The sequence below is a fragment of the Bombina bombina genome, chromosome 1, assembly GCF_027579735.1.
Source record: "Bombina bombina isolate aBomBom1 chromosome 1, aBomBom1.pri, whole genome shotgun sequence".
Taxonomy (NCBI): Eukaryota; Metazoa; Chordata; class Amphibia; order Anura; family Bombinatoridae; genus Bombina; species Bombina bombina.
This window is the reverse complement of record NC_069499.1, coordinates 179,894,634-179,921,110: the sequence shown is the minus strand read 5'-3', so window position 1 is coordinate 179,921,110 and position 26,477 is coordinate 179,894,634. Positions and strand designations below refer to the sequence as shown.

General features: G+C 40.8%; 1 protein-coding gene across 9 annotated transcripts in view; it reads right to left on the bottom strand.

The window, feature by feature from the left end:
• RALGAPA1 (Ral GTPase activating protein catalytic subunit alpha 1) overlaps window positions 1-26,477 on the bottom strand; it is a 1,007,748-nt gene that overhangs the window by 447,389 nt on the left and 533,882 nt on the right. For all 9 annotated transcript variants that reach the window (XM_053697738.1, XM_053697739.1, XM_053697743.1 and 6 more), the window contains 2 exons: window positions 18,783-18,976; window positions 18,066-18,164 (listed from right to left, as the gene is read on the bottom strand). In XM_053697738.1, coding sequence (XP_053553713.1) covers window positions 18,066-18,164; window positions 18,783-18,976 — 293 coding nt within the window. The remainder of the gene's footprint in view (window positions 1-18,065; window positions 18,165-18,782; window positions 18,977-26,477) is intronic.

Sequence of the window (26,477 nt, the reverse complement as noted above, 5' to 3'; positions counted from 1 at the left end):
GGTCTATCCCATTCCTTAGTAATAATTTCTGAAAACCTCTTAGGGATTGGAAAAACATCAGTGTAAACAGGCACTGCAAAGTATTTGTCCATTTTACACAATTTCTCTAGGACTACAATGGTGTCACAGTCATCCAGAGTCGCTAAAACCTCCCTGAGCAACACGCGGAGGTGTTCAAGCATAAATTTAAATGCTGTCATTTCAGAGTCAGACTGAAGTAACACCTTCCCTGAATCAGAGAAGTCACCCACAGATAGAAGCTCTCCTGCTTCAACTTCTGCACATTGTGAGGGTATATAAGACATAGCTACTAAAGCGTCAGAGAGCTCTGTATTTGTTCTAGCCCCAGAGCTGTCTCACTTTCCTTGTAACCCTGGCAGTTTGGACAATACCTCAGTGAGGGTATGATTCATAACTGCCGCCATGTCTTGTAAAGTAAACGCATTGGACGCGCTAGATGTACTTGGCGTCCCTTGAGTGGCAGTTATAGGTGGGGAGAGCTAGATGGCATAACCTCCCTCTTGTCAGTCTCAGAAACCTCAGGTGATAAATCTTTAAAAGCCATAATATGGTCTTTATAACTTATAGAAAGGTCAGTGCATTTGGTACACATTCTAACAGGGGGTTCCCCAATGGCTTCTAAACATAATGAACAAGGAGTTTCCTCTATGTCAGACATGTTTAACAGACTAGTAATGAGACCAGCAAGCTTGGAAAACACTTTAATAAATGTGAAAAAAGCAATAATAAAAAACGGTACTGTGCCTTTAAGAGAAAAAAACTACCACATAAACTGCAAAACAGTGAAAAAAGTAGTAAACTCTACGAAATTTTTACTGTGTGTATAAGGGACTAAAGCAGCATTGCACCCACTTGCAAATGGATGATTAACCCCTCAGGCCCAAAAACAAATTAGAAAAACTTAAAACCTGTTAAACAGTCAAACACACTGCCACAGCCCTACTGTGGCTCCTACCTGCCCTTAAAAACGATTTTTGCAGGAACAAAACCCTCTATAGAGGTCCTATAAGCCAGAGGACTCCTTCAGGGAAGCTGGATGTCTCAAACTGAAAACGAAAATAGGCCCCTCCCACCATGCACTCAAAGTCAGAGGGCCTTAAAAAAGTACTCCTAGGAGTAATCTAACAAGCCATGTGGAAACTAGGCCCCAAATAAAGATTTATCACCCTCAGAGAAAAAACGTTTTTATTTATAAATCATGCAAACGTTTTTACACTAAGTAATATAGGTTTTAACATGAATATTATCCCTTTTTGCAAGCATGATCCCAGTTGTTGTTAAATCACTGTATCAGGCTTACCTTAAATATACCAGGCACTGTCAGGATTTTCTAGACCTTATCATCTCTCTAGAAAAGAATATACTGAACATACCTCAAAGCAGGCAATCTGCAGACCGTCCCCCCAACTGAAGTTTTCTTTCCATACTCTTCAGTTATGTGTGAGAACAGCAATGGACCTTAGTTACAAACCACTAAGATCATCAAACCTTCAGGCAGAAGTCTTCTTCCAATTTCTGCCTGAGAGTAAAAACAGTACAACGCCGGTACCGTTTAAAAATAACAAACTTTTGATTGAAGGTAAAAACTACACTAAGTCACCACATCTCTCTTGATACTTCCTTTCTTGTTGAGAGCTGCAAGAGAATGACTGGGGGTGGCAGTTAGGGGAGGAGCTATATAGACAGCTCTGCTGTGGGTGTCCTCTTGCAGCTTCCTGTTGGGAAGGAGAATATCCCACAATTAATGGATGAACCCGTGTACTGGATACACCTTTACAAGAGAAAAACATAATTTATGCTTACCTGATAAATTTATTTCTCTTGTAGTGTATCCAGTCCACGGATCATCCATTACTTGTGGGATATATTCCCTTCCCAACAGGAAGTTGCAAGAGGATCACCCACAGCAGAGCTGCTATATAGCTCCTCCCCTCACATGTCATATCCAGTCATTCGACCGAAACAAGACGAGAAAGGAGAAACCATAGGGTGCAGTGGTGACTGTAGTTTAATTAAAAATTTAGACCTGCCTTAAAAGGACAGGGCGGGCCGTGGACTGGATACACTACAAGAGAAATAAATTTATCAGGTAAGCATAAATTATGTTTTCTCTTGTTAAGTGTATCCAGTCCACGGATCATCCATTACTTGTGGGATACCAATACCAAAGCTTAAGTACACAGATGACGGGAGGGACAAGGCAGGAACTTAAACGGAAGGAACCACTGCCTGTAGAACCTTTCTCCCAAAAACAGCCTCCGAAGAAGCAAAAGTGTCAAATTTGTAAAATTTTGAAAAAGTGTGAAGCGAAGACCAAGTCGCAGCCTTGCAAATCTGTTCAACAGAGGCCTCATTTTAAAGGCCCAGGTGGAAGCCACAGCTCTAGTAGAATGAGCTGTAATCCTTTCAGGGGGCTGCTGTCCAGCAGTCTCATAGGCTAAGCGCATTATGCTGCGAAGCCAAAAGGAGAGAGAGGTTGCCGAAGCTTTTTGACCTCTCCTCTGTGCAGAGTAAACGACAAACAGGGCAGATGTTTGATGAAAATCTTTAGTTGCCTGTAAGTAGAACTTCAAGGCACGGACTACGTCCAGATTATGTAAAAAGACGTTCCTTCTTTGACGAAGGATTAGGGCACAATGACGGGACAACAATCTCTTGATTGATATTCCTGTTAGAAACCACCTTAGGTAAAAACCCAGGTTTAGTACGCAGAACTACCTTGTCTGAATGGAAAATCAGATAAGGAGAATCACAATGTAAGGCAGATAACTCAGAGACTCTTCGAGCCGAGGAAATAGCCATCAAAAACAGAACTTTCCAAGATAAAAGATTAATATCAATGGAATGAAGGGGTTCAAACGGAACTCCTAGAAGAACTTTAAGAACCAAGTTTAAGCTCCACGGAGGAGCAACAGTTTTAAACACAGGCTTAATCCTAGCCAAAGCCTGGACGTCTGGAACCTCTGCCAGACGCTTGTGCAAAAGAATAGACAGAGCAGAGATCTGCCCTTTTAATGAACTAGCTGATAAGCCTTTTTCCAAACCCTCTTGGAGAAAGGACAATATCCTAGGAATCCTAACCTTACTCCATGAGTAATCTTCTTATCTTATGGTAGATTTTCCTGGTAACAGGCTTTCGTGCCTGTATTAAGGTATCAATAACTGACTCGGAGAAGCCACGCTTTGATAGAATCAAGCGTTCAATCTCCATGCAGTCAGTCTCAGAGAAATTAGATTTGGATGATTGAAAGGACCTTGTATTAGAAGGTCTTGCCTCAGAGGTAGAGTCCATGGTGGAAAGGATGACATGTCCACTAGGTCTGCATACCAGGTTCTGCGTGGCCACGCAGGCGCTATCAGAATCACTGATGCTCTCTCCTGTTTGATCTTGGCAATCAGTCGAGGGAGCAGAGGAAACGGTGGAAACACATAAGCCAGGTTGAAGAACCAAGGAGCTGCTAGAGCATCTATCAGCGTCGCTCCCGGGTCCCTGGACCTGGATCCGTAACGAGGAAGCTTGGCGTTCTGGCGAGACGCCATGAGATCCAGTTCTGGTTTGCCCCAACGATGGACCAGTTGAGCAAACACCTCCGGATGGAGTTCCCACTCCCCCAGATGAAAAGTCTGACGACTTAGAAAATCCGCCTCCCAGTTCTCCACGCCTGGGATGTGGATCGCTGACAAGTGGCAAGAGTGAGACTCTGCCCAGCGAATTATCTTTGAGACTTCTAACATCGCTAGGGAACTCCTGGTTCCCCCTTCATGGTTGATGTAAGCCACAGTCGTGATATTGTCCGAATGAAATCTGATGAACCTCAGTGTTGCTAACTGAGGCCAAGCTAGAAGAGCATTGAATATTGCTCTTAACTCCAGAATATTTATTGGGAGAAGTTTCTCCTCCTGCGTCCACGATCCCTGAGCCTTCAGGGAGTTCCAGACTGCGCCCCAACCTAGAAGGCTGGCATCTGTTGTTACAATTGTCCAGTCTGGCCTGCGAAAGGTCATACCCTTGGACAGATGGACCCGAGATAGCCACCAGAGAAGAGAATCTCTGGTCCCTTGATCCAGATTTAGTAGAGGGGACAATCTGAGTAATCCCCATTCCACTGACCTAGCATGCATAATTGCAGCGGTCTGAGATGCAGGCGCGCAAATGGCACTATGTCCATTGCTGCTACCATTAAGCTGATTACTTCCATGCACTGAGCCACTGACGGGCGTGGAATGGAATGAAGGACACGGCAAGCATTTAGAAGTTTTGATAACCTGGACTCCGTCAGGTAAATTTTCATTTCTACAGAATCTATCAGAGTCCCTAGGAAGGAGACTCTTGTGAGTGGTGATAGAGAACTCTTTTCCACGTTCACTTTCCACCCATGCGACCTCAGAAATGCCAGAACTATCTCTGTATGAGACTTGGCAATTTGAAAGCTTGACGCCTGTATCAGGATGTCGTCTAGATACGGAGCCACCGCTATGCCTCGCGGTCTTAGAACCGCCAGAAGTGAGCCCAGAACCTTTGTAAAGATTCTCGGGGCAGTAGCCAACCCGAAGGGAAGAGCTACAAATTGGTAATGCCTGTCTAGAAAGGCAAATCTTAGGAACCGATGATGATCTTTGTGAATCGGTATGTGAAGGTAGGCATCCTTTAAGTCCACTGTGGTCATGTACTGACCCTCTTGGACCATGGGTAGGATGGTCCGAATGGTTTCCATTTTGAATGATGGAACTCTGAGGAATTTGTTTAAGATCTTTAGATCCAAGATTGGTCTGAAGGTTCCCTCTTTCTTGGGATCCACAAAAAGATTTGAATAAAATCCCTGTCCTTGTTCCGTCCGCGGAACTGGGTGGATCACCCCCATTACTAGGTGGTTTTGTACACAGCTTAGGAATGCCTCTTTCTTTATCTGGTTTTCTGATAATCTTGAAAGATGAAATCTCCCTTGAGGAGAAGCCTTGAAGTCCAGAAGATATCCCTGAGATAAGATCTCCAACGCCCAGGGATCCTGGACATCTCTTGCCCACGCCTGGGCGAAGAGAGAAAGTCTGCCCCCCACTAGATCCGTTTCCGGATAGGGGGCCGTTCCTTCATGCTGTCTTGGGGGCAGTAGCAGGTTTTCTGGCCTGCTTGCCCTTGTTCCAGGACTGGTTAGGTTTCCAGGCCTGTCTGGAATGAGCAACAGTTCCTTCCTGTTTTGGAGCGGAGGAAGTTGATGCTGCTCCTGCCTTGAAATTTCGAAAGACACGAAAATTAGACTGTTTGGCCTTTGATTTGGCCCTGTCCTGAGGAAGGGTATGACCCTTACCTCCAGTAATGTCAGCAATAATTTCTTTCAAGCTGGGCCCGAATAAGGTCTGCCCCTTGAAAGGAATATTAAGTAATTTAGATTTAGAAGTCACGTCAGCTGACCAGGATTTAAGCCATAGCGCCCTCCGCGCCTGGATGGCGAATCCGGAATTCTTAGCCGTTAGTTTAGTCAAATGTACAATGGCGTCAGAAACAAATGAGTTAGCTAGCTTAAGTGATTTAAGCTTGTCCATAATTTCATCCAATGGGGCTGTGTGAATGGCCTCTTCCAGAGACTCAAACCAGAATGCAGCAGCAGCAGTGACAGGCGCAATGCATGCAAGGGGCTGCAGGATAAAACCTTGTTGAACAAACATTTTCTTAAGGTAATCTTCTAATTTTTTATCCATTGGATCCGAAAAAGCACAACTGTCCTCAACTGGGATAGTGGTACGCTTTGCTAAAGTAGAAACTGCTCCCTCCACCTTAGGGACCGTTTGCCATAAGTCCCGTGTAGTGGCGTCTATTGGGAACATTTTTCTAAATATAGGAGGAGGGGAAAAGGGCACACCAGGTCTATCCCACTCCTTGATAATAATTTCTGTAAGCCTTTTAGGTATAGGAAAAACATCAGTACACACCGGCACCTCATAGTATCTATCCAGCCTACACAATTTCTCTGGAATTGCAACTGTGTTACAGTCGTTCAGAGCAGCTAAAACCTCCCCAAGCAATACACGGAGGTTCTCAAGCTTAAATTTAAAATTAGAGATCTCGGAATCAAGTTTCCCCGGATCAGATCCGTCACCCACAGAATGAAGCTCTCCGTCCTCATGTTCTGCAAACTGTGACGCAGTATCAGACATGGCTCTTACAGCACATGCGCGCTCTGCATCTCTCCTAATCCCAGAGCTATCGTGCTTGCCTCTCAATTCTGGCAATCTAGATAATACTTCTGACAGTGTATTATTCATGATTGTAGCCATGTCCTGTAAAGTAATTGCTATGGGCGTCCCTGATGTACTTGGCGCCATATTAGCGTGCGCCCCCCTGAGCGGGAGGTGAAGGTACTGACACGTGAGGAGAGTTAGTCGGCATAACTTCCCCCTCGTCGTCTGGTGATAATTCTTTTATAGATAAAGACTGATCTTTATTATTTAAAGTGAAATCAATATATTTAGTACACATATTCCTATGGGGCTCCACACTGGCTTTCAAACATAATGAACAAATAGATTCATCTATGTCAGACATGTTTAAACAGACTAGCAATAAGACTGGCAAGCTTGAAAAACACTTTACAACAAGTTTACAAGCAATATAAAAAACGCTACTGTGCCTTTAAGAATCACAAAACCTGTCCCAAGTTGAAATAACAATGAACCAAAGCAGTTATACCAACCAAATTTTCACAGTGTATGTATTAAGTTAGCAGAGCATTGCACCCACTTGCAAATGGATGATTAACCCTTAATACCCAAAACGGACTAACAATAGAAAAAAACGTTTTTTAAAACAGTCACACACACTGCCACAGCTCTACTGTGACTTTTTACCTCCCTCAATATGACTTTTGAAGCCTTTTGAGCCCTCTAGAGAAGTCCTGGATCATGCAGGAAGAAGCAGGAAGTCTGAGTCTGAATTTTTACTGCGCAAAAAAAGCGCTAAAATAGGCCCCTCCCACTCATATTACAACAGTGGGAAGCCTCAGTAAACTGTTTCTATGCAGAAATTAAGCCAGCCATGTGGAAAAATTATGCCCCAATAAGTTTTATCACCAAATGTACGTTAAAAAACGATTAAACATGCCAGCAAACGTTTTAAAACACATTTTTTGAAGAGTATATATCTCTATTAATAAGCCTAATACCAGTCGCTTTCACTGCATTTAAGGCTTTACTTACATTACTTCGGTATCAACAGCATTTTCTTAGTCAATTCCATTCCTTAGAAAAATATTTTACTGCACATACCTTATTTGCAGGAAAACCTGCACGCCATTCCCTCTCTGAAGTACTTCACTCCTCAGAATGTGTGAGAACAGCAAGTGGATCTTAGTTACTTCTGCTAAGATCTTAGAAAACGCAGGCAGATTCTTCTTCCAAATACTGCCTGAAAAAAAACAGCACACTCCGGTGCCATTTAAAAATAACAAACTTTTGATTGAAGAAATAAACTAAGTATAAAACACCACAGTCCTCTCACGACCTCCATCTATGTTGAGGGTTGCAAGAGAATGACTGGATATGACATGTGAGGGGAGGAGCTATATAGCAGCTCTGCTGTGGGTGATCCTCTTGCAACTTCCTGTTGGGAAGGGAATATATATCCCACAAGTAATGGATGATCCGTGGACTGGATACACTTAACAAGAGAAACAGAATTCAAACATTTGCTATTCTTGTTATCAAGAGGACTAGATTCCTCAATACTCAAAGTAAACAATACTTCCTTAAAGGGACACTGAACCCATTTTTTTTCTTTCATGATTCAGATAGAACCTGCAATTTTAAGCAACTTTCTACTTTACTCCTATTATCAATTTTTTTCATTCTATTGGTATCTTTATTTGAAATGCAAGAATGTAAGTTTAGATGCCGGCCTATTTTTGGTGAACAACCTGGGTTGTTCTTGCTGATTGGTGGATAAATTCACCCATAAATAAAAAAGTGCTGTCCAGAGTCTGAACCAAAAAAAGCTTAGATACCTTCTTTTTCAAATAAAGATAGCAAGAGAACAAAGAAAAATTGATAATAGGAGTAAATTAGAAAGTTGCTTAAAATTGCATTCTCTATCTTAATCACAAAAGAAAAAATTTGGGTTTAGTGTCCCTTTAATAAAGAATGAATACATTCAATTGAAAAGTTTGATTTATCAAAATTAATCTCTGAAATAGGATACTCTGAGTCAGAGAAAACCACATCAGAGAAATACTACAGTATGCTGACCATCAATACAAAATTCATAGGTATATGAGAAGTTAGGAGAGATTGTTTACGTTAATTTGAAGGCGGAATAGCAGTCATAGCCTTCTCTTATATAATTTGCAATATAATCCTTTATATCAACAGTAATATCATGTACATTAGACTGTGAAGGTAAAACAGTAGATGTATATGTACTATATAAACATTATCAGTATGAATAAAAAAATATAACAAGTGCCACATATTAAAGCTGAAGAAATAAAATCAGCTAATTAAATAATATACACACTTAGCTTTGGTAGAAATTGTGTACAGGCAGTATAGTTTCTACAGTAACATCAGAGGCAGGATCAGTTTGAAACATCTTGCAAAATGTAGAAAAAAAAACCCATTTAAACAAAATATCCAATTTCCTCAAAGTAGCAGTTTCAGGAATGGGAAAAAATGCTTCTATGAAAAACAAAAGCAAATATCATAGCCCTCTGTAACAAATGAAAGCAGAGAGCAAAAGAGGGAGAAACTTAATATAACAAAATTTTTGGCGCCAAAAAATGACTCCAACAAAGATGATGCAAATGCTGAGAAAAAAAAAACTTTTGGCGCCAAGGTTAACAGGAAATGACACGATTCAAGTTATAACAGGCGTGACTTCACAGCAAAAAATTTTGCGGCACAAATGACGTGACTCGCATCACAACAAACGCAACCTTCGCGACAAGAATGACGCAATAAATAGAAACATTTTGCGCCATTGCGAGCCTAATTTGCCCGCGAAAATTTGAAGAAACAAGACCGAAGTTACAACTAGCTGGAACCTCAGGTAAGAATTTTTTTTACTACATTTCTCCCAAACATAATTTTCCATGCTGAAACTGTTAGACTGCAAAGGGAAATAAACATAGACCTGATTAATGGCAAATATATGCAATATATACATAAAAAATATAAAGTGCCAAACATAGCTGAGAGTGTCTTAAAAAAACATATATACTTACCTGAAGGCACCCATCCACATATAGCAGACAGCCAAACCAGTACTGAAACATATCAGCAGATGTAATGGTAGAGCAGTATAATGTCGATCTGGAAAGGGAGGTGGCAGATAAATCCCCATGACCAAATTTACAGAGAGCCTTAGAATAGATTTCCCATAGGTGAAAACATAGCATCATAAGGCAAATACTCCCTTCACATCCCTCAGACAAACACTGTACTTTGAGAGGAACTGGGCTTTAAAATGCTTAGAAGCGCCTTTCACAGAAGAAATCAAGCACGACTTGCTTCACCATCCTCCAACGAAGGCAAAGTTTGTAAAACTAAGGTGCGAGTGAGGTGGGAGGTGTATTTATAGGCATTTTGAGGTTTGGGAAACTTTTCCCCCTCCTGGTAGGAATGTATATCCCATACGTCACTAGCTCATGGACTCTTGCCACTTACATGAAAGAAATATAAATATATATATATACACAGTATATATAACAGAATTTATGCTTACCTGATAAATTTCTTTCTCCAACGGTGTGTCCGGTCCACGGCGTCATCCTTACTTGTGGGATATTCTCTTCCCCAACAGGAAATGGCAAAGAGCCCAGCAAAGCTGGTCATATGATCCCTCCTAGGCTCCGCCTACCCCAGTCATTCGACCGACGTACAGGAGGAAATATGCATAGGAGAAACCATATGATACCGTGGTGACTGTAGTTAGAGAAAATAATTCATCAGACCTGATTAAAAAAACCAGGGCGGGCCGTGGACCGGACACACCGTTGGAGAAAGTAATTTATCAGGTAAGCATAAATTCTGTTTTCTCCAACATAGGTGTGTCCGGTCCACGGCGTCATCCTTACTTGTGGGAACCAATACCAAAGCTTTAGGACACGGATGAAGGGAGGGAGCAAATCAGGTCACCTAAATGGAAGGCACCACGGCTTGCAAAACCTTTCTCCCAAAAATAGCCTCTGAAGAAGCAAAAGTATCAAATTTGTAAAATTTGGCAAAAGTGTGCAGTGAAGACCAAGTCGCTGCCTTACATATCTGGTCAACAGAAGCCTCGTTCTTGAAGGCCCATGTGGAAGCCACAGCCCTAGTGGAGTGAGCTGTGATTCTTTCAGGAGGCTGCCGTCCGGCAGTCTCATAAGCCAAACGGATAATGCTTTTAAGCCAAAAAGAAAGAGAGGTAGAAGTTGCTTTTTGACCTCTCCTTTTACCAGAATAAACAACAAACAAAGAAGAAGTTTGTCTGAAATCTTTAGTGGCCTCTAAATAGAATTTTAGAGCACGGACTACGTCCAAATTGTGTAACAAACGTTCCTTCTTTGAAACTGGATTCGGGCACAAAGAAGGTACAACTATCTCCTGGTTAATATTCTTGTTGGAAACAACTTTCGGAAGAAAACCAGGCTTAGTACGCAAAACCACCTTATCTGCATGGAACACCAGATAGGGCGGAGAACACTGCAGAGCAGATAACTCAGAAACTCTTCTAGCAGAAGAAATTGCAACCAAAAACAAAACTTTCCAAGATAATAACTTAATATCTACGGAATGTAAGGGTTCAAACGGAACCCCTTGAAGAACTGAAAGAACTAGATTAAGACTCCAGGGAGGAGTCAAAGGTCTGTAAACAGGCTTGATTCTAACCAGAGCCTGAACAAACGCTTGAACGTCTGGCACAGCTGCCAGCCTTTTGTGAAGTAAAACATATAACGCAGAAATCTGTCCCTTCAGAGAACTTGCAGATAATCCCTTCTCCAAACCTTCTTGTAGAAAGGATAAAATCCTAGGAATTTTTATCTTGTTCCATGGGAATCCTTTAGATTCACACCAACAGATATATTTTTTCCATATCTTATGGAAATTTTTCTAGTTACAGGCTTTCTAGCCTGAATCAGAGTATCTATTACAGAATCTGAAAACCCACGCTTTGATAAAATCAAGCGTTCAATCTCAAAGCAGTCAGTTGGAGAGAAACCAGATTCGGATGTTCGAATGGACCTTGAACAAGAAGGTCCTGTCTCAAAGGTAGCTTCCATGGTGGAGCCGATGACATATTCACCAGGTCTGCATACCAAGTCCTGCGTGGCCACGCAGGAGCTATCAAGATCACCGAAGCCCTCTCCTGGTTGATCCTGGCTACCAGCCTGGGAATGAGAGGAAACGGTGGGAAAACATAAGCTAGGTTGAAGGTCCAAGGTGCTACTAGTGCATCTACTAGAGTCGCCTTGGGATCCCTGGATCTGGACCCGTAACAAGGAACCTTGAAGTTCTGACGAGACGCCATCAGATCCATGTCTGGAATGCCCCATAATTGAGTTATTTGGGCAAAGATTTCCGGGTGGAGTTCCCACTCCCCCGGATGGAATGTCTGACGACTCAGAAAATCCGCTTCCCAATTTTCCACTCCTGTGATGTGGATTGCAGACAAGTGGCAGGAGTGATCCTCCGCCCATTGAATTATCTTGGTCACTTCCTCCATCACCAGGGAACTCCTTGTTCCCCCCTGATGGTTGATATATGCAACTGTCGTCATGTTGTCTGATTGAAACCTTATGAATTTGGCCTTTGCTAGATGAGGCCAAGCTTTGAGAGCATTGAATATCGCTCTCAGTTCCAGAATGTTTATCGGGAGAAGAGATTCTTCCCGAGACCATAGACCCTGAGCTTTCAGGGGTTCCCAGACCGCGCCCCAGCCCACCAGACTGGCGTCGGTCGTGACAATGACCCACTCTGGTCTGCGGAAGCTCATTCCCTGTGACAGGTTGTCCAGGATTAGCCACCAACGGAGTGAATCTCTGGTCCTTTGATCTACTTGAATCGTCGGAGACAAGTCTGTATAATCCCCATTCCACTGTCTGAGCATGCACAGTTGTAATGGTCTTAGATGAATTCGTGCAAAAGGAACTATGTCCATTGCTGCAACCATCAATCCTATTACTTCCATGCACTGCGCTATGGAAGGACGAGGAACAGAATGAAGTACTTGACAAGAGCTTAGAAGTTTTGATTTTCTGACCTCTGTCAGAAAAATCCTCATTTCTAAGGAGTCTATTATTGTTCCCAAGAAGGGAACTCTTGTGGACGGGGAAAGAGAACTTTTTTCTATGTTCACTTTCCATCCGTGAGATCTGAGAAAGGCTAGGACGATGTCCGTATGAGCCTTTGCTTTTGACAGAGACGACGCTTGAATCAGGATGTCGTCCAAGTACGGTACTACTGCAATGCCCCTTGGTCTTAGAACCGCTAGAAGGGACCCTAGTACCTTTGTGAAAATTCTCGGAGCAGTGGCTAATCCGAATGGAAGTGCCACAAACTGGTAATGCTTGTCCAGAAAAGCGAACCTTAGGAACTGATGATGTTCCTTGTGGATAGGAATATGGAGGTACGCATCCTTTAAATCCACCGTGGTCATAAATTGACCTTCCTGGATGGTAGGAAGGATCGTTCGAATGGTTTCCATTTTGAACGATGGAACCCTGAGAAATTTGTTTAGGATCTTGAGATCTAGAATTGGTCTGAATGTTCCCTCTTTTTTGGGAACTATGAACAGGTTGGAGTAAAACCCCATCCCTTGTTCTCTTATTGGAACTGGATGAATTACTCCCATCTTTAACAGGTCTTCTACACAATGTAAGAATGCCTGTCTTTTTATTTGGTTTGAAGATAATTGAGACCTGTGGAACCTTCCCCTTGGGGGTAGTTCCTTGAATTCCAGGAGATAACCTTGAGAAACTATTTCTAGTGCCCAAGGATCCTGAACATCTCTTGCCCAGGCCTGAGCAAAGAGAGAAAGTCTGCCCCCCACCAGATCCGGTCCCGGATCGGGGGCCATCCCTTCATGCTGTTTTGGTAGCAGTGGCAGGCTTCTTGGCCTGCTTACCCTTGTTCCAGCCTTGCATCGGTCTCCAGGCTGGTTGGGGTTGAGAAGTATTACCCTCTTGCTTAGAGGATGTAGAAGTAGAGGCTGGTCTGTTTCTGCGAAAGGGACGAAAATTAGGCTTATTTCTAGCCTTAAAAGACCTATCCTGAGGAAGGGCGTGGCCCTTTCCTCCGGTGATGTCTGAAATAATCTCTTTCAAATCAGGACCAAACAGTGTTTTGCCCTTGAAAGGGATGTTAAGCAATTTTGTCTTGGAAGACACATCCGCTGACCAAGACTTTAGCCAGAGCGCTCTGCGCGCCACGATAGCAAACCCTGAATTTTTCGCCGCTAATCTCGCTAATTGCAAAGCGGCATCTAGAATAAAAGAGTTAGCCAATTTAAGTGCATGAACTCTGTCCATAACCTCCTCATACGAAGATTCTTTATTGAGCGACTTTTCTAGTTCTTCGAACCAGAAACACGCTGCCGTAGTGACAGGAACAATGCATGAAATTTTTTTGAAGAAGGTAACCTTGTTGAACAAACATTTTTTTAAGCAAACCCTCTAATTTTTTATCCATAGGATCTTTAAAAGCACAACTATCTTCTATGGGAATAGTAGTGCGTTTGTTTAGAGTAGAGACCGCCCCCTCGACCTTAGGGACTGTCTGCCATAAGTCCTTTCTGGGGTCGACTATAGGAAATAATTTCTTAAATATAGGGGGAGGAACAAAAGGTATGCCGGGCCTTTCCCATTCCTTGTTTACTATGTCCGCCACCCGCTTGGGTATAGGAAAAACATTGGGGGGCACTGGAACCTCTAGGAACTTGTCCATCTTACATAATTTCTCTGGAATGACCAAATTGTCACAATCATCCAGAGTAGATAATACCTCCTTAAGCAGTGCGCGGAGATGTTCTAATTTAAATTTAAATGTTACAACATCAGGTTCAGCTTGTTGAGAAATTTTTCCTGAATCTGAAATTTCTCCCTCAGACAAAACCTCCCTCCTGGCCCCTTCAGATTGGTGTGAGGGTATGTCAGAAACGTTATCATCAGCGTCCTCTTGCTCTTCAGTGTTTAAAACAGAGCAATCGCGCTTTCTTTGATAAGTAGGCATTTTAGATAAAATATTTGCAATAGAATTATCCATAACAGCCGTTAATTGTTGCATAGTAATAAGTATTGGCGCACTAGATGTACTAGGGGCCTCTTGTGTGGGCAAAACTGGTGTAGACACAGAAGGGGGTGATGCAGTACCATGCTTACTCCCCTCATCTGAAGAATCATCTTGGGCACTATTATTATCTGTGGCATCATTGTCCCTACTTTGTTTGGACACCATGTCACAATTATCACATATATTTAAATGGGGAAGACACATTGGCTTTCATACATATAGAACATCGTTTATCTGATGGTTCAGACATGTTAAACAGGCTTAAACTTGTCAACAAAGCACAAAAAACGTTTTAAAATAAAACCGTTACTGTCACTTTAAATTTTAAACAGAACACACTTTATTACTGAATATGCGAAAAAGTATGAAGCAATTGTTCAAAATTCACCAAAATTTCACCACAGTGTCTTAAAGCCTTAAAAGTATTGCACACCAAATTTGAAAGCTTTAACCCTTAAAATAACGGAACCGGAGCCGTTTTACATTTAACCCCTATACAGTCCCAGGAATCTGCTTTGCTGAGACCCAACCAAGCCCAGAGGGGAATACGATACCAAATGACGCCTTCTATAAGCTTTTTCAGTGGATCTTAGCTCCTCACACATGCATCTGCATGCCTTGCCTTCCAAAAACAACTGCGCATTAGTGGCGCGAAAATGAGGCTCTGCCTATGACTAGAGAAGGCCCCCATCTGAAAAAGGTGTCCATACAGTGCCTGCCGTTTTTTAACAACAATCCCCAAGATTATAATAACTATAAAGAGCTATAATCTGTCAAATATGCTTAGCAAAGTAATCGTTTTAGCCCAGAAAAATGTCTACCAGTTTTTTAAGCCCTTATAAAGCCTTTATTCTTTTACTTAATCTAAGAAAATGGCTTACCGGTCCCCATAGGGAAAATGACAGCCTTCCAGCATTACAAAGTCGTGTTAGAAATGTGGCCAGTCATACCTCAGGCAGAAAAGTCTGCCAACTGCTTCCCCCAACTGAAGTTACTTCATCTCAACAGTCCTGTGTGGAAACAGCAATCGATTTTAGTAACGTTTGCTAAAATCATCTTCCTCTTACAAACAGAAATCTTCTTCTCTTTTCTGTTTCAGAGTAAATAGTACATACCAGCACTATTTTAAAATAACAAACACTTGATTGAAGAATAAAAACTACATTTAAACACCAAAAAACTCTTAGCCATCTCCGTGGAGATGTTGCCTGTGCAACGGCAAAGAGAATGACTGGGGTAGGCGGAGCCTAGGAGGGATCATATGACCAGCTTTGCTGGGCTCTTTGCCATTTCCTGTTGGGGAAGAGAATATCCCACAAGTAAGGATGACGCCGTGGACCGGACACACCTATGTTGGAGAAATATATATATATATATATATATACACACATATACATACACTGTGTGTGTATATATATATATATATATATATATATATATATATATATATATATACTGTATATATATATATATATATATATATATATATATATATATATATATATATATATATATATATATACTGTGTATATATATATATATATATATATACTGTGTATATATATATATATATATATATATATATATATATATATAAAATATACAGTATATACACTTTTTCTAAGTGTGCTTATATAGATATTCCATTAAAAATCAGCCGTTTCCAGCAACAAAAGTCATTTATAACATTAACAATATGTACACTGTATCAGCTGTTTTAATGTAATGTTTTCTTTTAAAATGTGCTTGACCCAAGACACAAAAACACAAATAAAGAAACTATGTAAAAGCATGCAGGACTACATAGTTGGCCTTGCAGACTTGTTCTATCAAGGCAAAGGCATCATACTCAGCCCAAGATGGTGACTTAGCTCTAGCACAACACAACTTAAAAACATATATTCTCAAGATTTCCTTTACTTTTTATGCTATAAGACACTCAAAGTAAATCAAACTACACAAAGATTTGGAAGACCAGGAACAGACTGAGAATAGGGCATACAGGGTATTTGTCAAGTGGGCCTGGGCACCACCAATCTCTGTGCCATTTACAATTTCTCTAACTTCCTCTTTCCTCTCTCTGACCACCATCTACTAGCTTTCATTTCTTACACTACCTGCTGCATCCTTGCAAGCACCCAAAAAACTGCCACATTACAGGAATTTAAATTACTTGGATCTGGCAGACCTTTCTGCTCAACTATTGCAATCTACTTATAAATGGCCATCCTAAACACTGCATCTCTTCCCTTCAATCAATTATGAATGCTTCAGCTAGACTGATTCACCTAAGTCGCCGATCTACATCAGCTGCTTCGCCAGTCTCTACACTGGCTCCCCATACATTCCAAAATACAATTTTAAACTATTAATTCTAACTTACAAAGCACTCAACAGCCTCACTCCAGCTAGAGTTTCCAAATAGTCCCCAACCCGTCCTCTTTGGTCAAACCCTGACCTATGTCTCTCCACTACTATAATTTCTACATTCCAATCCCGCCTCCAAGACTTCTCACGTGCTGCTCCTGTTCTCTGGAACTTTCTACCCCGCTCCATAAAACTGTCTCCAACCTTGTATAGCTTCAGACGCTCCTTGAAAACACACCTATTCAAAGAGGCTTACAATCTCTCCTCTGTTTTTCATCCTAACCAAAATAATTCTTGAAATGCTGCAACTACAATCCAAGCTACCCCAAACCTTATCTCTGCATCCTCAACCTGTAGACTGTAACCTCTCTGGGGAAGAGCCTTGTACCTCTTGTACTAGATTTGTTTAGTCTGTTATGTATCTTATAACAAATCTTTGTCACTGTATACTCCTATCTCTATACCCAGCGCTACTCAATTTTGTGATGCTATACAAATAAAATTATAATGATAATAATAGGTAAGGAGTGTGCATAGATTATTGCTATTCATATGGATATAGAACTGTTCTTGGAGTCTGCATGTGTCTTGTCATCTAGTGTCTGTCTACTGTCTGTCCTCTAGTAACCCTTTGGGTTATTACATTGTGTCTCTTATACTTTTGGGTATATATGTGTCCTAGGGGCCCATTCTGGCCCTTCAGTCTAGTCCTCCATAGAGGATGCTAAACACCAGTTTTGTCCTAGGACATACAAAAGAGAATACAAGAGCTAAACTCCATCTGTCTGAACTACAGTGGCAGGAAAGATGACTTGCAAAAGTGGGGATACTGAGAATAGGAACTACAGATACCCTGAAAGAATCAAGGTTACTGTAACCTCTCACCAGTGTGATAAGGCAGCCAATAGTCTGCCTCAATTTTACAATGAAAATAAGCAAACCGTTTAACATTACACAAAACATCAAAAAGTGATTCTCAAAAAAAACAACAACGCCGCTGTAGGGGAACAAATTGATAAAAATAAGCAGCCTGCTAAAACAATGACCAACATAAATCCAAGCACTCTTTAAAAAAAAATCAACTGCGAAAAGATATAGTAAAGCAAAGATTGATCCTATTCTGACATATCCTCTTGCATGACTCTCTTAGGTTGTGCCAAATCAGCTTTGCCATAAAATATGGGAACCCTTGGGAATATTCTTCCATAGAGCCAGCATAATAAGACATGAACAGGTATAACCACATATATCTGGACAAATAGTTTTAAACAAGAAATCAGCCTCAATAGCTTTGTATAAAGAAATGAATGGTCAAGGAAACTAAAAATTGGAGAAAATTACAATGAATGTATCCCCTACTTTACAAACTGTTCAACAATAAGACTTAATTGCACATAATGGATAATTAAATATTTTATAAGTACCTTAAAAAGCCAAGGTGTAAGAATTCTCAATGGTGGAATAAGGACAGGAGGTTCTGGAGATGACTGGTTATCCAATGATATTCCTAAATTGTCTCTTATCTGGTGAATATACAACAAGAAAAGTTGCTAGAATACATTTACTTATTCAACAGTTTTGCAGATTTTAAAAATCTATATATGTGCCAGACATGAAAAATACCAAAACTCATGGTCCTGCAAGCTTACAAGTAAATCCCACCAGCAAAATCAAGATATCAGTGTCCTGAACATGAAACCCAAACATTTTCATTCATGATTCAGATGGAGTATACAATTTTAAATAACTTTCCAATAAACTTCTACTATCCTAATCTGTTTTGTTCTTTTGTTGGCCTTTGTTGAAAAGTATACCTAGGTAAGCATAGGAGCAGCAATACATTACTGGGAGCTAGCTGGTGGTTAGTGACTGAACATATATGCCTTTAGTCAATTGCTCACCCACTGTATTTAGCTAGCTCCCAATAATGTATTGCTGCGCCTTTAGCAAAGGATACAAAGTGAAGAAAATTTGACAATACAAGTAAATTGGAAAGTTATTTAAAATTGTATGCTCTAGCTGAATTATGAAATAAAAAATTGGGATTGCATGTCCCTTTAAGCCAAGACTTGTTTAATGGTCTTGTTTATTTGAGATTGTAAAAAAAAGTACACACTGAATAATGGATGGTTTTAGATTACCTTGGCCAGGTTCTGCCAGAGCTCACATAAGTAATCAAAAACCTGAGCATGAATCTCAGGATTGGCGATATTATTGACATCTCCCAAAATTCCAAGCATTCGCCTCCACATGACGGTGGAAACGTCTGCATGCCAGCCAGTGAGCGTCCCTCCTGCCATCACACTGCAGCATTCCAAAGCAAATTCACAAGGCTCTAATGAAAAAGAAAATTAAAGAAAAACAAAACAAAAACAAACGCATACAAATACAGATTAATTAAAATATACCAACATCTATCTATCTATCTATCTATCTATCTATCTATCTATCTATATATACACACACACACATACATAAATATGCAGGGGAAGGCTACAAAAAGCTATTGCAGAGATTTAAGCTGTCAGTGTCCTGGTTCTTTAATAGTAGTATAAGCAGGGACTGGACTCACTGGATTTGGATACATAAAGTGATGTTTACACTTTGCTACAATGTAAAGTAGTCAGTGTACAGCCTGTATAACAGTGTAAATTTGCTAAACACACAGTTATTGTCTAAACTGTTGGCAACAAAAGTGAGTACACCCCTAAGTGGAAATGCCCAAATTGGGCCTAATTAGCCATTTTCCCTCCCCGGTGTCATGTGACTCGTTAGTGTTACAAGGTTTCAGGTGTGAAAGGGAACAGGTGTGTTCAATTTGGTGTTATCGCTCTCACACTCTCTCATACTGGTCACTGGAAGTTCAACATGGCACCTCATGGCAAAGAACTCTCTGAGGATCTGAAAAAAAGAATTGTTGCTCTACATAAAGATTGCTATAAGAAGATTGCCAAGACCCTGAAACTGAGCTGCAGCACGGTGGGCAAGACCATACAGCCGCCATGGTCGACCAAAAAAGTTGAGTGCACGTGCTCAGCATCATACGCAGAGGTTGTCTTTGGGGAAATAGACGTATGAGTGCTGCCAGCATTGCTGCAGAGGTTGAAGGGGTGGTGGGTCAGCCTGTCAGTGCTCAGACCATACGCCGCACACTGCATCAAATTGGTCTGCATGGCTGTTGTCCCAGAAGGAAGCCTCTTCTAAAGATGATGCACAAGAAAACCCGCAAACAGTTTGCTGTAGACAAGCAGACTAAGGACATGGCTTACTGGAACCATGTTCTGTGGTCCGATGAGACCAAGATAAACTTATTTGGTTCAGATGGTGTCAAGCGTGTGTGGCAGCAACAAGGTGAGGAGTACAAAGACAAGTGTGTCTTGCCTACAGTAAAGCATGGTGGTGGGAGTGTCATGGTCTGGGCCTGCATGACTGCCGGCACTGGGGAGCTACAGTTCATTGAGGGAACCATGAATGCCAACATGTACTGTGACAAACTGAGCCGCAGGGCTGTATTTCAACATGATAACGACCCCAAACACACCTCCAAGACGACCACTGCCTTGCTAAAGAAGCTGAGGGTAAAGGTGATTGACTGGCCAAGCATGTCTCCAGACCTCAACCCTAGTGAGCATCTGTGGGACAACCTTACACGGAAGGTGGGGGAGCGCAAGGTCTCTAACATCCACCAGCTCCATGATGTCGTCATGGAGGAGTGGAAGAAGACTCCAGTGGCAACCTGTGAAGCTCTGGTGAACTCCATGCCCAAGAGGGTTAAGGCAGTGCTGGAAAAACATAATTTATGTAAGAACTTAACTGATAAATTCATTTCTTTCATATTAGCAAGAGTCCATGAGCTAGTGACGTATGGGATATACATTCCTACCAGGAGGGGCAAAGTTTCCCAAACCTTAAAATGCCTATAAATACACCCCTCACCACACCCACAAATCAGTTTAACGAATAGCCAAGAAGTGGGGTGATAAGAAAAAAGTGCGAAAGCATAAAAAATAAGGAATTGGAATAATTGTGCTTTATACAAAAAATCATAACCACCACAAAAAAAGGGTGGGCATCATGGACTCTTGCTAATATGAAAGAAATGAATTTATCAGGTAAGTTCTTACATAAATTATGTTTTCTTTCATGTAATTAGCAAGAGTCCATGAGCTAGTGACGTATGGGATAATGACTACCCAAGATGTGGATCTTTCCACGCAAGAGTCACTAGAGAGGGAGGGATAAAATAAAGACAGCCAATTCCTGCTGAAAATAATCCACACCCAAAATAAAGTTTAATGAAAACATAAGCAGAAGATTCAAACTGAAACCGCTGCCTGAAGTACTTTTCTACCAAAAACTGCTTCAGAAGAAAAAAACACATCAAAATGGTAGAATTTAGTAAAAGTATGCAAAGAGGACCAAGTTGCTGCTTTGCAAATCTGATCAACCGAAGCTTCATTCCTAAACGCCCAGGAAGTAGAAACTGACCTAGTAGAATGAGCTGTAATCCTTCGAGGCGGAGTTTTACCCGACTCGACATAGGCATGATGAAATAAAGATTTCAACCAAGATGCCAAAGAAATGGCAGAAGCTTTCTGGCCTTTTCTAGAACCGGAAAAGATGACAAATAGACTAGAAGTCTTTCGGAAAGACTTAGTAGCTTCAACATAATATTACAAAGCTCTAACAGCATCCAAAGAATGCAATGATTTCTCCTTAGAATTCATAGGATTAGGACATAATGAAGGAACCACAATTTCTCTACTAATGTTGTTAGAATTCACAACCTTAGGTAAAAAATTCAAAAGAAGTTTGCAGCACCGCCTTATCCTGATGAAAAATCAGAAAAGGAGACTCACAAGAAAGAGCAGATAATTCAGAGACTCTTCTGGCAGAAGAGATGGCCAAAAGAAACAAAACTTTCCAAGAAAGTAATATAATGACCAAAGAATGCATGGGTTCAAAAGGAGGAGCTTGAAGAGCCCCCAGAACCAAATTCAAACTCCAAGGAGGAGAAATTGACTTAATGACAGGTTTTATACGAACCAAAGCTTGTACAAAACAATGAATATCAGGAAGATTAGCAATCTTTCTGTGAAAAAGAACAGAAAGAGCAGAGATTTGTCCTTTCAAGGAACTTGCGGACAAACCTTTATCTAAACCATCCTGAAGAAACTGTAAAATTCTCGGTATTCTAAAAGAATGCCAAGAAAAATGATGAGAAAGACACCAAGAAATATAAGTCTTCCAGACTCTATAATATATCTCTCTAGATACAGATTTACGAGCCTGTCACATAGAATTAATCACAGAGTCAGAGAAACCTCTTTGACCAAGAATCAAGCGTTCAAACTCCATACCTTAAAATTTAAGGATTTGAGATCCTGATGGAAGAAAGGACCTTGCGACAGAAGGTCTGGTCTTAACGGAAGAGTCCACAGCTGGCAAGAGGCCATCCGGACAAGATCCGCATACCAAAACCTGTGAGGCCATGCTGGAGCTACCAGCAGAACAAACGAGCATTCCTTCAGAATCTTGGAGAATACTCTTGGAAGAAGAACTAGAGGCGGAAAGATATAGGCAGGATGATACTTCCAAGGAAGTGATAATGCATCCACTGCCTCCGCCTGAGGATCCCGGGATCTGGACAGATACTTGGGAAGTTTCTTGTTTAGATGAGAAGCCATCAGATCTATTTCTGGGAGTTCTCACATTTGAACAATCTGAAGAAATACCTCTGGGTGAAGAGACCATTCGCCCGGATGCAACGTTTGGCGACTGAGATAATCCGCTTCCCAATTGTCTATACCTGGGATATGAACCGCAGAGATTAGACAGGAGCTGGATTCCGCCCAAACCAAAATTCGAGATACTTCTTTCATAGCCAGAGGACTGTGAGTCCCTCCTTGATGATTGATGTATGCCACAGTTGTGACATTGTCTATCTGAAAACAAATGAACAACTCTCTCTTCAGAAGAGGCCAAGACTGAAGAGCTCTGAAAATTGCACGGAGTTCCAAAATATTGATCGGTAATCTCACCTCCTGAGATTCCCAAACCCCTTGTGCCGTCAGAGACCCCCACACAGCTCCCCAACCTGTAAGACTTGCATCTGTTGAGATTATAGTCCAGGTCGGAAGAACAAAGAAGCCCCCTGAACTAAACGATGGTGATCTGTCCACCACGTCAGAGAGTGTCGTATAATCGGTTTAAAGATATTAATTGAGATATCTTTGTGTAATCCCTGCACCATTGGTTCAGCATACAGAGCTGAAGAGGTCGCATGTGAAAACGAGCAAAGGAGATCGCGTCCGATGCATCAGTCATAAGACCTAAAATTTCCATGCATAAGGCTACCAAAGGGAATGATTGTGACTGAAGGTTTTGACAAGCTGATATCAATGTTAGACTTCTCTTGTCTGACAAAGACAGAGTCATAGACACTGAATCTATCTGGAAACCTAAAAAGGTTACCCTTGTCTGAGGAATCAATGAACTTTTTGGTAAATTGATCCTCCAACCATGATCTTGAAGAAACAACACAAGTCGATTCGTATGAGATTCTGCGAAATGTGAAGACTGAGCAAGTACCAAGATATCGTCCAAAATAAGGAAATACCAATACCCTGTTCTCTGATTACAGACAGAAGGGCACCGAGAACCTTTGAAAAAATTCTTGGAGCTGATGCTAGGCCAAACGGTAGAGCCACAAAACTGGTAATGCTTGTCTAAAAAGAGAATCTCAGAAACTAAAAGTGATCTGGATGAATCGGAATATGCAGATATGCATCCTGTAAATCTATTGTAGACATATAATGCCCTTGCTAAACAAAAGGCAGGATAGTCCTACAGTTACCATCTTGAATGTTGGTATCCTTACATAACGATTCAATATTGATAGATCCGAACTGGTCTGAAGGAATTGACCTTCTTTGGTACAATGAAGAGATAGAATAAAACCCCAGCCCCTGTTCCAGAACTGGAACTGGCATAATTACTCCAGCCAACTCTAGATCTGAAACACATTTCAGAAATGCTGAGCCTTTGCTGGGTTTACTGGGACACGGGAAAGAAAAAAATCTCTTTGCAGGAGGCCTTAACTTGAAGCCAATTCTGTACCTTTCTGAAACAATGTTCTGAAACCAGAGATTGTGAACGGAATTGATCCAAATTTCTTTGAAGAAAACGTAATCTGCCCCATACCAGCTGAGCTGGAATGAGGGCCGCACCTTCATGGGTACTTAGGAGCTGGCTTTGGGTTTCTATAAGGCTTGGATATATTCCAAACTGGAAATGGTTTCCAAACTGATACCGCTCCTGAGGATGAAGGATCAGGCTTTTGTTCCTTGTTGTGAGGAAAGGAACAAAAACGATTATTAGACCTAAATTTACCTTTAGATTTTTTATCCTTTGGTAAAAAAGTTCCCTTCCCTCCAGTAACAGTTGAGATAATAGAATCCAACTGAGAACCGAATAATTTATTACCCTGGAAAGAAAGGGATAGCAAAGTTGACTTAGAAGACATATCAGCATTCCAAGTTTTAAGCCATAAGGCTCTTCTAGCTAAAATAGCTAGAGACATATACCTGACATCAACTCTAATGATATCAAAGATGGTATCACAAATAAAATTATTAGCATGTTATAGAATAATAATAATGCTATAAGAATTATGATCTGTTACTTGTTGCGCTAAAGCTTCTAACCAAAAAGTTGAAGCTGCAGCAACATCCGCTAAAAATATAGCAGGAGTAGAGACAGCCCCATTAACCTTAGGGATTTTGTCCCAAAACTCTAATCTGTCAGATGGCACAGGATATAATTGCTTAAAACGTTTTAGAAGGAGTAAATTAATTACCCAAATTATTCCATTCCCTGGAAATTACTTCAGAAATAGCATCAGGGAGAGAAAACACTTCTGGAATAACTACAGGAGATTTAAAAACCTTATTTAAACGTTTAGATTTAGTATCAAGAGGACCAGAATCCTCTATTTCTAATGCAATTAATACTTCTTTAAGTAAAGAACGAATAAATTCCATCTTGAACAAATACGAAGATTTATCAGCATCAACCTCTGAGACAGAAACCTCTGAACCAGAAGAACCATTATCAGTATCAGAATGATGATGTTCATTTAAAAATTCATCTGAAAAAAGAGAAGTTTTAAAAGACTTTTATGTATACTAGAAGGAGAAATAACAGACATAGCCTTCTTAATGGATTTAAAAATAAAATCTCTTATGTTATCAGGAACACTCTGAGAATTAGATGTTGACGGAACAGCAACAGGTAATGTAACAGTACTAAAGGAAATTGTATCTGCATTAACAAGTTTGTCATGACATTCAATACAAACAACAGATGGAGAAACAGATACCAAAAGTTTATAGCAGATACACTTAGCTTGGTAGCTCCAGCACCGGGCAGCGATTTTCCTGAAGTATCTTCTGACTCAGTTGCAACGTGGAACATCTTGCAATATGTAATAGAAAAAACAACATATAAAGCAAAATTGATCAAATTCCTAAAAATGACAGTTTCAGGAATGGGAAAAAAATGCCAGTGAACAAGCTTCTAGCAACCAGAAGCAATAAATAATGAGACTTAAATAATGTGGAGACAAAAATGACGCCCATATTTTTTAGCGCCAAATAAGACGCCCACATTATTTGGCGCCTAAATGCTTTTGGCGCCAAAAATGACGCCACATCCGGAACGCCGACACTTTTGATGCAAAAAAAACGTCAAAAAATGACGCAACTTCCGGCGACACGTATGACGCCGGAAACAGAAAAAAAATTTTGCGCCAAAAAAGTCAGCGCCAAGAATGACGCAATAAAATGAAGCATTTTCAGCCCCCGCGAGCCTAACAGCCCACAGGGAAAAAGTCAAATTTTTTTAAGGTAAGAAAAAATTATTGATTCAAATGCATTATCCCAAATATGAAACTGACTGTCTGAAAATAAGGAATGTTGAACATCCTGAGTCCAGGCAAATAAATGTTTGAATACATATATTTAGAACTTTATAAAAAAGTGCCTAACCATAGCTTAGAGTGTCACAGAAAATAAGCTTACTTACTTACCCCAGGACACTCATCTACATGTTGTAGAAAGCCAAACCAGTACTGAAACGAAAATCAGCAGAGGTAATGGTATATATATATATATAAGAGTATATCGTCGATCTGAAAAGGGAGGTAAGAGATGAATCTCTACGACCGATAACAGAGAACCTATGAAATAGACCCCGTAGAAGGAGATCATTGCATTCAAATAGGCAATACTCTCCTGACATCCCTCTGACATTCACTGCACGCTGAGAGGAAAACCGGGCTCCAACCTGCTGCGGAGCGCATATCAACGTAGAATCTAGCACAAACTTACTTCACCACCTCCATCGGAGGCAAAGTTTGTAAAAACTGATTTGTGGGTGTGGTGAGGGGTGTATTTATAGGCATTTTAAGGTTTGGGAAACTTTGCCCCTCCTGGTAGGAATGTATATCCCATACGTCACTAGCTCATGGACTCTTGCTAATTACATGAAAGAAATAATGGTGGCCACACAAAATATTGACACTTTGGGCGCAATTTGGACATTTCCACTTAGGGGTGTACTCACTTTTGTTGCCAACGGTTTAGACATTAATGGCTGTGTGTTGAGTTATTTCGAGGGGACAGCAAATTTACACTGTTATACAGGTTGTACACTTACTACTTTACATTATAGCAAAGTGTCATTTCTTCAGTGTTGCCACAGAAAAATATATAATAAAATATTTACAAAAATGTGACGGGTCTACTCACTTTTGTGGGATACTGTAAATAAGTTAT